The 14053-nt window shown below is 46.7% G+C and overlaps 1 protein-coding gene across 1 annotated transcript in view; it reads right to left on the bottom strand.

Moving 5' to 3' along the window:
- Positions 1-685: 685 nt before the first annotated feature.
- Positions 686-14053, bottom strand: part of adgrl4 (adhesion G protein-coupled receptor L4) — a 143564-nt gene continuing 130196 nt past the window's right edge. The window contains exons 14-15 of the mRNA XM_080196494.1: positions 13398-13566; positions 686-871 (exon numbers count right to left, since the gene is read on the bottom strand). Of these exons, the coding sequence (XP_080052620.1) occupies positions 809-871; positions 13398-13566 (232 nt within the window). The 3' untranslated portion in view covers positions 686-808. The remainder of the gene's footprint in view (positions 872-13397; positions 13567-14053) is intronic.

Raw genomic sequence — 14053 nt, 5'->3', positions numbered from 1 at the left:
GTCTTACGTAAAAGCGATAGCACGGATTGCAATGGGCTAAGAGGTCTTCTCCTGTGCTATCTTAATGATGAAACAATTTTCCATGCATAATCCTCTTTACGTTCATTCAACCTTTGCATCAATCCTGATTATTGACCAATAACCAACTCACGTCCTCTCCTTACTTGAGACGAGCACACTGCTGTGGCGGGAAGAGACGGGGAGAAATTCTTTATGTATTTTACTTAATGAAAAGTGGGCAGGATATCTGGTTTTAAACCTGAATTGCCAGGTTGCATTCTCACAAAACTGTGTTTTTCAGAGCTTAACACTTTCATGCGAAGAGGATCTTATCCCCATTTCCATGAACTGCATTCCTGGGGAAATGAAGACCCAAAGGTGGAGGGTTATGACTGATTGTCCTAGCAGATGATTGTGCCACAGTATTAAGGTAATGTCCTGCCTTTCTGAGTGTTTGTTTTCTTGGCTAAATTGTTCAAACATCTCCGCTAAGAAACAATCTGAACTATGGACAGAAATGTAGCACGGATCAGATACAATTGGTTCCTGTTGTAAGGATTCTAAAGAATTCCTGCAAGCAGTTCTTCGCACCAACCCCCACCCCCCGCACCCCCACCCTCAACCCTGGCCCACTACCACCCCCTCTCCCCCCCACCCCCGACCCTCCCATCCCATCCAACCCCAATTTAAAACTTTCAATAAATTACAATCGTAACAAGTCAACATTGCTTGGCGCTCTTCTGAAATGCGTCCTCTCTTCACTTTGCCTTCTTCCATTTTCAATTCCGCCTCCCTTCCTCTATCCACCTCATCTCAGGCACCCAAAGCAGCAGGGCACATTCTTAAATAATCTGTAGTACTCCTTCTGGATCTGTTAAATAAATTCAACAAGGTAAACGCATTTCTTCAGTCATTTGTTGTGCATTTTCAAAGGCACAAAACACGAAATGAACGGAATCACGGGATCTGATGGAGTTGGCCCACTGGGTGGGATTTTCCAGCCCCGCCGACAGTGATGGGTATGGCTCGCCGCACCCGCTGTGGGGGAACCTGCCCTGACGGGGCTGGAAAATCCCAGCCATTGCATTTATGCCGTCTCTCCGAAAAACACATCCAATTGTGGTACAGTGGTTAGCACCGCTGCCTCAGAGCGCCAGGGGCCCGGGTTCAATTGCAGCCTTGGGTCACTGTCTATGTGGAGTTTGCATATTCTCCTCATGTCTACGTGGGTTTCCTCTGGGTGATTGATTTCCTCTCACAGTCCAAAGATGTGCTGGTTAGGTGGATTGGCCATGCTAAATTGCCCCTTGGTGTCAGGGGGATTAGTAGGGGAAATATGTGGGGCTATGGGGATAGGACCTGGGTGGGATTGTTGTCGGTGCAGGCTTGATGGGCCAAATGGCCTCCTTCTGCACTGTTGGATTCTATGATTCTATGAATTCCATGTTTCCTAAACAGCAAATTCACTTCAAGGATCTCAGTTGCTGTCAGTTGCTTTGGTAAATGATCAGAGGTTATGATGGGTGCTATGAAAATGGAAGTTCTTTCCTGGGCACTGCTCAGCATTGCTGTTGGTCTACTTCACCCATAATTATTATTTAAATTAATCCAGGATGATAGAATATTACAGCACAGAGGAGATGATGGCCTAGTGGCATTACTGCTTGCTTATTAATCCAGAAACTCAGCCAATGTTCTGGGGATCCGGGTTCGAATCCTGTCACAGCAGTTGATGGAATTTGAATTCAATAAAAAAAGCCTGGAAATAAGAATCTACCGATGACCATGAAACTATTGTTGATTGTTGGAAAAATCCATCTGGTTCACTAATGTCCTTTCAGGGAGGAAATCTGCTGTCCTTACTTGGTCTGGCCTACATGTGACTCCAGAGCCACAGCAATGTGGTTGGCTCTCAACTACCCTCTGAAATTGCCCAGTAAGCAATAAGTTTCTTTATTAGTGTCGCAAGTAGGCTTCCATTAACACTGCAATGAAGTTACTGCGAAAATCTCCTAGTTGCCACACTCCGGCACCTGTTCAGGTACACCGATGGAGATTTTAGCATGGCCAATGCACCTAACCAGCACATCTTTTGGACTGTGAAATGAAACCAGAGCACTCAGAAGAAACCCACGCAGACATGGGGAGAATGTTCAGATTCCACACAGTGACCCAAGCCTGGAATCGAACCCGGTCCCTGGCGCTGTGAGGCAGTGGTGCGAACCACTGTGCCACTATCCCCTTGTGAAATCTGCTCACCACTACCTTCTCAATGGCAACTAGGGATGGGCAATAAATCCTGGCCAGCCAGTGGTGCCCATGTTTCACGAATGAATAAAAAAGGCCATTCAGCCCATTGAAAGACTATTCCAATTCACCCCTTGCACTTTTAAAGTAAAGTTAATTTATTAGTCACAAGTAAGGCTTCCATTAACACTACAATGAAGTTACTGTGAAATTCTCATAGTCGCCATACTCCGGCACCTGTTCGGGTACATTGAGGGAGAATTTAGCGTGGCCAATGTACCTAATTAGCACTTCTTTCGGACTTGGGAGGAAACCGGAGCACCCAGAGGAAACCCACGAAGACACGAGGAGAATATGCAAACTCTGCACAATCAGTGACCCAAGCCGGGAATTGAACTTGGGTCCCTGGCGCTGTGAGGCAGCAGTGCTAACCACCATGCCACCGTGCACATAAGGTTTCCCTTTACAAGCTCAAATCCTTTTGTGTGTCTCCAGTGTCCTATTGGGCAGAACACTATAACAATACATGACATTTAAAAAAGATTCTTAATTCCCCCCCCAGTTCATTTACAATATGTGGAGATTAGAATTGCAGGCTAGGTAGATTGGCCATGCAAAATGGCCCCTTGGTTTCTAAAGATGTGTAGGTTAGGGGAATTAGCCCAGTGAATGCAGGGGATTACGGGGATAGGGTGGAGGGGAGGGCTTGTGTTGAATACTCCTTGGAAAATCAGTGCAGACAGGATAGGTCAGATGGCTTCTTTGCGCACTGTAAGGATTTTATGGTTTTTATTATTCATTCAGGGAACGTGGGTGTCGCTGGCTGGACCAGCATTTATTGCCCATCCCTAATTGCCCCTGAGTAAATGGCTCGCTAAACCATTTTAGAGAGCATTTCAGAGTCAACGGCTCTGCTGTGGGTCTGGAGTCATATATACAAAGAATGAAGAACAAAGAAAAGGATAGCACAGCAAAGGCCCTTTGTCTCTCCAAGCCTGTGCGTGATCGAAGCCCAATCCATTAAACAAAGCAGCCTCCCATCCATTGACTCTGTCTACACATCCCACTGCCTTGAAGAAGCTGCCAGCATAATCAAAGATCCCATACATCCAGGATATTCTCTCTTCCACCTTCTTCTGTCAGGAAAATGATACAAAAATCTGAGATCATGTACCAACCAACCCAAGAACAGCTTCTTCCTTGCTGCCATCATACTTTTGAATCGATGTACTTTGTATAAGTTGGTCTTTCTCTACACTCTAGCTATGACTGTAACACTACATTTTGTACTCTCTCCTTTCCTTCTCTATGTAGTGTACGTATCTTTATCTGTTTGGTGTGTAAGGAACAATACTTTTTACTGTATACTAATACATGTGGCAATAGTAAATCAAATCAAATCATGATGTCCTAAACTAAAAAAAAACTTCTTCCCTTACATACATAGTCCATATCTTTCTATTCCTTCCCTATTCACGTACCCATCCAGATGCTTCTTAAATGTCACTAATGTGCCAGACCAGGTAAGGATGACAAATTTCCTTCCCTAAAGACATTAATTAACCAGATGAGTTTCTGGTTCTATATGGATTGGAGACTGCAAAGTCTTTGGACCCAACCCATCCCTTCTATTGAGAACATGGATTGATCATTTTACCCCTAGATAAGATTCTAAATGAGATAGAGAAAGAAAGGAATTAAAAATACTAAGTTGACAAGGCCTGGTATGATTCAGGTCAAGCCCTGGGCGTCGATTTCCAGATTCATAAAACTGAAATGCAGGGAATCTACGTTAAACATGTTTAAAGCCTGGGTGAGACCACACTTGGAATACTGAGTGCATTTCCAGTGTGAGTGTCTTTAAGACAGAGATAGGTAGGTTCTTGATCAATAAGGGGATCAAAAGTTACGGGGAGAAGGCAGGAGAATGGGGATGAGAATCATACCAGCCATGATTGAACGATGGAGCAGATCTGATGGGGTGAATGGCCTAATTCTGCCCTTATATCTTATTGTCTTATGATCTTATAGCTCCCATATGATAAAAAAGGGGTGAGGCACTGGTGAAGAGCATTCACACGGATGATACTGCAGCTTGAGAGATTATTGCCATTAGCAAGATCAAGCCACAGCTCTTTTTGTTCGAAAATGCAAGGCTGAGGGATGATGTGAGTGATGTCTTTTAAAAATGTAAAGACTTGTTATGGGGTACAGCATGGCAGTGGAATGCAGAGCATAAAGGTATTTCCACTCGTGAGGGGAGAAAATCTGGGGGTCATAAATACAGGTTCTTCGCTAGCCGATCCAGCGGGGAATTCAGGAGAAACGTCCTTATCAAGAGAAGGATTAGAATGTGGAACTTGGTACCACAGGGAATATGTTAGGGAATAACATGGATGTCTGGGAATTTACCTCACCACGTGATAGGGTGAGATGAAGGTATGATAGGCGGAGGCTCATGTTGTTCTTAAATGCTAGCCCAGATCAGTGGGGCTGAATGGTCTTTTCATTTTTTTATTCTTTCATGGGATGTAGGCATCGCTGGCAAGGCCAGCATTCAATGCCCATCCCTAATTGCCCTTGAACTGAGTGGCTTGCAAGGCTATTGCAGAGGGCATTTGAGAGTCAACAACATTGCTGTGGCTCTGGAGTCACATGTAGGCCAGACCAGGTAAGGATGGCAGATTTCCTTCCTTAAGGGGAATTAAGAACATAAGAACATGAGAAATAAGAGCAGGAGTAGGTCAACTAGCCCTTCGAGCCTGCCCCGCCATTCAATAAGATCATGGCTGATCTGTCGTGGCTCAGTTCCACATTCCCGCCCTCTCCCCATAACCCTTAATCCCCTCTCTTATCAAAAACCCATCAACCCGCGTCTTAAAAATATTTAGCGAGGTAGCCTCCACCACTTCAACGGGCAGAGAATTCCAGAGATTCACCACCCTTTGAGTGAAGAAGTTCCTCCTCAACTCCGTTCTAAACTGCCCCCCCCCCTTTATCTTGAGGCTGTGCTCCCTAGTCCTACTATCCTTTCTGAGCGGGAAGAGTCTCTCCACCTCTATCCTATCCATCCCATTCATCATCTTATACGTCTCAATGAGATCTCCCCTCATTCTTCTAAACTCTAACGAGTACAAGCCTAATTTATTCAGCCTCTCCTCATAGCTCAACCCCCTCAACTCCGGCATCAGCCTAGTAAACCTCCTCTGCACTCCCTCCAAGGCCAAAATATCCTTGCGTAAGTATGGCGCCCAAAACTGCACACAGTACTCCAGCTGCGGCCTCACCAATGCCCTATACAGCCGCAGCAAGACCTCCCTACTTTTATATTCAATCCCCCTCGCTATGAAGGCCAGCATCCCATTTGCCTTCCTGACCACCTGCTGCACCTGCAAGCTGGGTTTTTGCGACTCATGCACAAGGACCCCGAGGTCCCTCTGCACCATCGCCTGCTGCAGTTTTTCTCCACGTAAGTAATAATCCTTCCTACCATTATTCCTACCAAAGTGGACCACCTCGCACTTGCCAACATTAAATTCCATTTGGCATTTCCTGGCCCATTCGCCCAGCCTATCTAGATCCTTCTGTAGACTCTCACCACCCTCCGCACAATTTGCCTTTCCACCAATTTTGGTGTCATCAGCAAATTTCGACACCCTACACTCGGTTCCCTCCTCCAGATCATCTATATAAATGGTAAATAGCTGAGGCCCCAGCACCGACCCCTGGGGCACCCCACTAGTCACCAACCGCCAATCCGAATAGCACCCATTGACCCCCACTCTCTGCCTCCTATTTGACAACCAGTCCTCTATCCACGCTAACACCCTACCCCCAACTCCATGCCCCCTGACCTTCTGCAATAACTTCTTGTGAGGTACCTTGTCAAACGCCTTCTGAAAATCAAGAAAGACCACATCCACCGGCTCTCGATGCATTTTTCCAACAATTAACAATGGTTTCATGGTCATCAGAAGATTCTCAATTCCAGATACATTTTGTATCAAATTCAAATTCCACCATAGACGTACGAGGCAAGTTATTTACACAGAGGGTGGTAGATGCCTGGAACTCACTGCTAGGGGAAGTAATGGAAGCAGATATGATAGTGAGCTTTAAGGAGCATCTGGACAAATACAAGAATAGGTTGGGAATAGAGGGATATTCCCCGGAAGGGTAAGGGTTCACTCGGGCAGCAAGGTCAGTGCAGGCTTGGTGGGCCGAAGGGCCTGTTACTGTGCTGAACTGTTCTTTGTACTGTGGCAGGATTCGAACCAGGATCCCCATAACATTAGCTGAGTTTCTGGATGAATAGTCTAGCGATAATACCATTAGGCCATCAGCTCCCCTTTCAAGTATTGCAGGGAAGGATACAGCAGCCAGAATGGGTTCTGTCTCTGCTCCAGTTTCTCGGGCACTTTTGATAGACACCTACGGATGGCATAATGAAGTGTCTTCGATATTTAAAATGCCAGAACTGAACATCAAAGTGGAGTGTGAAGTGACTCGGTTGATGTGAGGTAAATGGTGCATAAAACCGAGAAGAAAATTGATAATATTGATCAGTGTGGAAACATCTGAAAATATCGATTAGAGAGTTAGCGTGTCAGGCGCTCATACCCTTTGACCTTGTCCCAGTGCGGGTGATTAAACCTTTTGCCCACCCTAATTGGCTATCCCCTTGTTGCGGTATTTAAAGAAGTGTTGTCAAGCTCAGCTAATGTTGACACACACCTCTCCAAATCAATAAACTTTAAACAGTAGGAGGTATGAGCGTGTGCCCAGATCTATCAAGGAATTCTTGCTAAATAAGAACGATAATGAGGACTGAGACATGACTGGAAAAGCGATTACAAATCTGTTTACTGTTTAGTTAGGTGCCGACCTTCTCTGCCTAAATGATCTTGCCACACACTATTACCACAAGGTTAACCTTCAACAATTAACCTCTGGGGAGGAATAAACAGATGTTTAAGACAAGCCAATGAAGTAAAAATGCGCTGTGCTCGAATACAGAAACCTAAGATAGAGCAACCCGCGCTGTCAGGATTTATTTATTTAGTCAACGTGAATTCCTTAAGCGAAGCAATGTTTTCCCAGTTCCTGCTGTGTGTTTTTTTTTTATTCATTCTTGGCACATAGGCTGGCCCAGCATTTATTGCCCATCCCAAGTTGCCCCTGAACCGAGGGGCTTGCGAGACCATTTCAGAAGCCAGTTGAAAGCCAACCACATTGCTGTGGCTCTGGAGTCACGTGTAGGCCAGACCAGGTAAGGACGGCAGATTTTCTTCTCTAAAGGACGTCAGTGAACCAGATGAGTTTTTCCAACAATTGACAATAGTTTCACGGGCATCTGTAGATTCTTAATTTCAGATGTATTTTTTTAAATTCAAACTCTGCCACCTGCTGTGGCGGGATTTGAACTTCAGTTCCCAGGACGTGAGCGGAATTTCATTCTCTTCTTTGTTCTTTTACACAGAGGGTGGTGGGTGCCTGGAACTCGCTGCCGGGGGAAATATTGACAGTGCGGTTTGCTCTATCCTAGGTTTCTGCATTCGAGCACAGTGCATTTTTACTCCATTGGCTTGTCTTAAACATCTGTGTATTGGAATCAGATACGATAGTGACTTTTAAGGGGCAAATACATGAATAGGATGGGAATAGAGGGGTATGGTCCCCAGAAGGGTAAGGGGGATTTAGTTCAGCGGGGGAGCATGTCAGTGCAGGCTTGGCGGGCCGAAGGGCCTGTTCCTGTGCTATAATTTTCTTTGTTCTTTGTTGTTCGTGGGACATGGGTATTGCTGGATGGGCTAGCATTTATTGCCCATCCCTAGTTAGAACATAGAAGGTTACAGCACAGTAGAGGCCCTTCAGCCCTCGATGTTGTGCCAAGCTATGTCCAATCCCAAGATCAAGCTTTCCCACTCCCTATCATTCTGGAGTGCTCCATGTGCCTAGCCAATAACCGCTTGAAAGTTCCTAAAGTGTCCGACTCCACTATCGCAGCAGGCAGTCTATTCCACACCCCAACCACTCTCTGAGTGAAGAATCTGCCTCGGACAGCCCTCCAATATCTCCCACCATGAACTTTATAGTTATGCCCCCTGGTAACAGCTACATCCACCCCAGGAAATAGTCTCTGCATTGTTGCCCTTGAACTGAGTGGCTTGCTGGACCATTTCAGAGAGTCAACCGTCTATTGACGGTCTGAAATTGCCAGCTTGCCTAAGGGGCAAAACTGGCAATGCCCACTGGGCAGCGGGCAGTGCCGAGAGGTGGGACCAGAGGCAGAGGAGCCTATTGGAGTTGAGGCCTGTGGGGGAGATCGGTGGGGGGATGAGGATCCTGCTGCCAATCTGCACTGGGAGCGGTGTGAGAGGGAGGGTGGACAGCGATCAGGGCTGGGCATCAGGGTGGGGGTGGCTCAGGCTGCCGGAGGGGTCAGGACTGCGGGGGGGGGGGGGGGGGGGGGAGGTGTGTCGGGGCTGACGATCGGGGGAGTGGGAGGTTGGAATCAGCAGATTGGCGCTGCTGGAGAAAGGGGGGTTTGGACTGCGGAGGGCTGGTGGGGGGGGGGGGCGGGTGGGGAAATCGGGAGACATTCGGGAGGCTGGCGTTTGGGGCTGGAAGGGGTCAGAGGGGCAGCTTTGCAGGCTTGCGAGGGTGGCCAATGATTGGGAGGCTGGCAGTGTGGGGCTATTATGCGTGTGCCCATCTCCACTCTGACAGATCGGTGCACGCGCAGTGGCTCACTCAGCGTTATGCTGCCAGCCTCTCCAGTGGCGATAGGCCCTAATTTTTATCACAATTTATGCTCGGGCACTCTGCAGTGCACAGTGCAGGAGATTCTTTTCGAAAATCCTGCTAAAAAAACCAACACGACTTATTGCAGTGTTTGCATGAATTTGGCACTTGAATCTCAGCCATAGCCTAGCGAAACCACTGGGCCATCACCTCCCCAGCTTTGAGTGTGGATAGGCCTCTGCTGGCATGGACACTCCTCTGTGATGTAGTCCACAGTCTGCTTCCCCTGAAAGACACGTAGGGAGCTGCCATCTGTGGAGGTTGGCCAAGCAGGGGACGAGGCCAGTCCTGAAACTGTTGAGGGTGGACCACTCCTTTGGGAGGTTGGAACCAGGCGGTTGTTGTGTTGGGTTTGAGACCAGGTACTTGTTTGTCGTGTCCAGTGACCCCCACTCCCAATGGAGCAATGGATCAGCGTTCACACTGAGCCCCCGGCAGCACCCAGGCCTGCCTGGGGAAGCTAATGTTCCTATCAGCTGACTAAATTCCAAAGGACGCTTCATGGGAAGAGTTTGCACAAGGAGTCCGAGTCAAAGTCCCAAAAGCCAAAAGTCAATATCGGTGATGAAGGGGATAACTAGCTGATGGACTTGAAGGCGAATGCATTACAGCCCTGTTAGCAGTGTGGATATTAATTCTGAGTCGCTTCTGTCTGCTGTATTCACAACGGTGCTTCCTCACTTCACGCTTTTCTTGTTCAGTTACTCAAAGCCATTAAATTCTCTGCACAAGGGCACTTCAGTGCTGGAGGCATGTATTACCATTACAAGGACAAAGGCTGGTATGTAGCTTGCTCCTTGCTTAGTTTGGGAATGAAATGTCCCCACACGGAGAGGTAAGAACTTCACTTGTTGTTACATCTGGGCATGCCAAAGCCCAAGCTCGTTCTTAGACTCAGAACACGTACGGCAGTTCAAACGCATGCATATTCTGCAAATTATAATGACTTCAATGAGGCCCATGAGATTGGCCTCTTGGAGTTTAAGCTCCCTGATTGAGGTCATAATTGCCTATTCAATCAGGGAGCCTGATCTCTGTATAAAGATGGAAGTGTCAGGTCCACAGGCACTCCTGATTCTGACTGTGTACCTGAAGCACTCTTAGATTGGTATAGAGTTTGTAAATAAAGGGAATCTGGTGGAAGGGATGCCAGTCTCTGAGGAGTTATTTCACAAGTAAGAATGTAATTACACTGGGGGGACCAAACCAGATTGGGTGACTGTCTTGTGGGACATCACCACTGACTCCGCCAGCGTGACCCCGAGCTTCAGATTGCTTGCTATTTCAATTCATCACCTTTCTCTGGTGCTGATGTGCCTGTCCTCGGCTTGCTGTAGCGTTTCAGTGAAGTTCCACACAAGTTATGCATGCATTTGAACTGCCGTGCGTGAGTCTGAGAACGAGCTTGGGCTTTAGCACACCCAGAAGTCGTAATAAGTGAAGTTCTGCACCTCACCTCTCCGTGTGGGGACATTTCATTCCCAAACTAAGCAAGGAGCAAACTACATACCAGCCTTCATCCTTGTAATGGTAATACATGCCTCCAGCACCTAAGTGCCCTTGTGCAAAGAATTTAATGGCTTTAAGTAACTGAACAGGAAAGGTGTGAAGTGAAGTAGCACTGTTGTGAATATAACATGATGTGGAGATGCCGGCGTTGGAATTTGCGAATGTAATTTGCAAATATAATTTAATTTGTGAATACAGTAGACAGAAGCGACTCAGAATGACTGTATACATTGTTAACATGACTGCAATGCATTCACCTGTAAAGGCACTTTACAACCTTCCAGAATTAACATTGAGTTCAACAATTTCCTGAACTCTGTCCTCCGTTTTGACACTGTCTTTGGTCATGTGCCAGTCATTATGCTGTTTTTCCTGTTTGTGCTTTTGGGCAGAGCTGCACAGTGTTCTGCCACTCGCACTCACCCTGTCATAGAATCATAAAATCTACAGCATGGAGACAGGCCCTTCGGCCCAAACTGGTCCATGCTGAACAAAATGCCCATCTCAGCTAACCCCATTTTCCTGTGTTTGACCCATATCCCCCTAAACCTTTCCGATCCATGTTGTTGCTTCACTATAACCATTAGCCATTTTCTTTGCCTTTTGTTCCATGAAATCGTTGTCCTTTAATAGCTCCTGCCCTCGATCCTATTCCAAACCCTTCCTTTTGATCTTCATCCCCCCTCCCTATTTTAGGGTGGCACGGTGGCACAGTTGTTCGCACTACTGCCTCACAGCGCCAGGCACGATTTCAATCAGGGCATTGAGGCTGGCCTATTGGAGTATGAACTCCCTGATTAAGGGTCCAATTGATGGGCCAATCAGAGAGACTTTGCCTTGTACTTAACTGGGAGTGTCAGTTCCTCTGACACCTCCCTGAAGGTATACTGCTGACTGCGAGCATCCTGTGTACTGCTGTTGGAATTGATAAATAAAGGGATTTTGTGAAGGGACTTCTGCCTCTGAAGAATTATTACGGGAACCCGGGTTCAATTCCGACGTAGCAACTGACTCAAGAACAGCTTCTTACCTGCTGCTGTCGGACTTTTGAATGGACCTACCTCGCATTAAGTTAATCTTTCTCTATACCTTAGCTATGACTGTAACACTACATTCTGCACTCTCTCACTTCCTTCCCTATGAATGGTGTGCTTTGTCTCTATAGCACGCAAGAAACAATACTTTTCATTGTATGTTAATACATGTGACAATAATAAATCAATTTCAATTAAATCAAAATCTGTTTGTATGGAGCCTGCTCGTTCTCCCTGTGTCTGCATGGGTCTCCAGATGCTCCGGTTTCCTCCCACAGAACAATGATGTGAATGTTAAGTGCATTGGCCAGGTTAAATTGTCCCTTCGTGTTCCAAGAAGTGTAATTTAGGGGGATTAGAGTCATAGAGTCATAGTGGTTTACAGCATGGAAACAGGCCCTTTGGCCCAATTTGTCCATGTCACCCTTTTTTTTAAAACCCCTAAGCTAATCCTAATTGCCTGCGTTTGGCCCATATCCTTCTATACCCATCATACCCATGTAGCTGTCTAAATGCTTTTTAAAAGGCAAAATTGTACCCACCTCTGGCAGCTCATTCTACACACTCACCATTCTCTGTGTGAAAACATAACCCCTCTGGACACTTCTATATCTCTCTCTTCTCACCTTAAACCTATGTCCTCTAGTTTTAGATCCCCCTACCTTTGGGAAAAGAAATTGACTCGCTGATCTGTACCCTCATTATTTTATAGACCTCTATAAGGTCACCCTTCATCCTTCTACACGCTAGAGAAAAGAGTCCCAGTCTATCCACCTCTCCTTATAACTCAAACTGTCAAGTCCTGGTAGCATCCTAGTAAATCTTTTCTGCACTCTTTCTAGTTTAATAATATCCTTTCTATAATAGGGCCAGAACTGTACACAGTATTCCAAGTACGGCCTTACCAATGTCTTGTACAACTTCAATAAGACTTCCCAACTCCTGTGTTCAATGTTCTGACCAATGAAACCAAGCATGCTGAATGCCTTCTTCACCACTCCATTGAACCACAAAACCAGAGAACCCTACAGTGCAGAAAGAGGCCCTTTGTCCCATCGAGTCTGCACCGAACACAATCCCACCCAGGCCCTACCCCCATAGCCCTACATATTTACCCATTAATCCCTCTGATCTATGCATCCCTGGACACTAAGGGGCAATTTCTTAGCATGGCCAATCAACCTAACCCGCACATCTTTGGACTCTGGGGGGAAGCCAGAGCACCCGGAGGAAACCCACGCAGACACGAGGAGAATGTGCAAACTCCACACAGTGACCTGTGCTGGGAATCAAACCCAGGACCCTGGAGCTGTGAAGCAGCAGTGCTAATCACTGTGTTACTGTCCACCTGTGACTCCACTTTCAAGGACCTAGGAACATGTACCCCGAGATCTCTTTGTTCTGTAACTCTAATATCCTCCATTAACTGAGTAAATCCTGGCCTGGTTCAATCTATTGGAACCTCTTGAGTTTCTGATTTGAGATTTGGACTAGGGTTTGTGGGGTAAATGCGTGGGGTTACAGGATTAGGATGAGGGAGAGGGCCTGGGTAAGACACTCTGTCAAGGAATAGGTGCAGTCTGGATGGGCTGAAAGGCCTCCTTCTGCACTGCAGGATTTCTATGATTCCATTCATTGCAGCGGTGCTGGAGAATCCCAGCTACCGGCAGCCGAGGGTTTTTGGCATCAGTATTTCTTTCAACGTTCTTTTAATTTGCAAAATATCTCTAACCCTGTACCCTCGAAAAGATTCAGCACCTCACATTTCAAATGGTTACTAGCTTGTTGAGAGTTGGCACTTACTTTCTTTGACAAGACGCAGAGGAATATAAAGATGAACATCCCCTGGAATGTGTTCGAGATGGTGAAAAGATAAGCTGTCACCATGGAGCCCTTGAGAATGTGCAAAATACCAAAGGTCCAGGTAGCTCCGAGGAGGAACAGTAAAGCTAAGGCACCACGAGCACATGACCTGGAAAACAAAATGGAACTTTGTGAATGACATCAGCGTTAAGGCTGGAGAATGAAGACTCGCACCAAACTGAGGATTCAGCCATGGTCAAGAATGAAACCTAGAGCTTAGTCAGTGGTGGGAAGTGAATGGTGAAGATGGAGCACCAGTCAAGTGGGCTATTTTCTCCTGGATGAATCCCTACAGTCAGGAAGGAGGCCATTTGGCCCATTGAGTCTGCACCAACTACAATCCCACCCAGGCCCTTTCCCCATAATCCTCCTTATTTACCCTGACACTGACGGGCAATTTAGCATGGCCAATCAACCCAACCCACAAATCTCCGGATGCTCCGGTTTCCTCCAATGCAAGTTAGGTGCAATGGCTGTGCCAAATTGCTCCTTTGTGTCAGGGGGACGAGCCAGGGTAAATGCATGGGGTTAGGGCCTGGGTGGGATTGTGATCGGTGCAGACTCGATGGGCTGAACGGCCTTCTTTTGCGCTGTAA

The sequence above is a fragment of the Carcharhinus amblyrhynchos genome, chromosome 9 (assembly GCF_965287045.1).
Source record: "Carcharhinus amblyrhynchos chromosome 9, sCarAmb.v2.hapA, whole genome shotgun sequence".
In the NCBI taxonomy this organism is placed as follows: Eukaryota; Metazoa; Chordata; class Chondrichthyes; order Carcharhiniformes; family Carcharhinidae; genus Carcharhinus; species Carcharhinus amblyrhynchos.
This window is presented reverse-complemented; position numbering and strand designations above follow the sequence as displayed.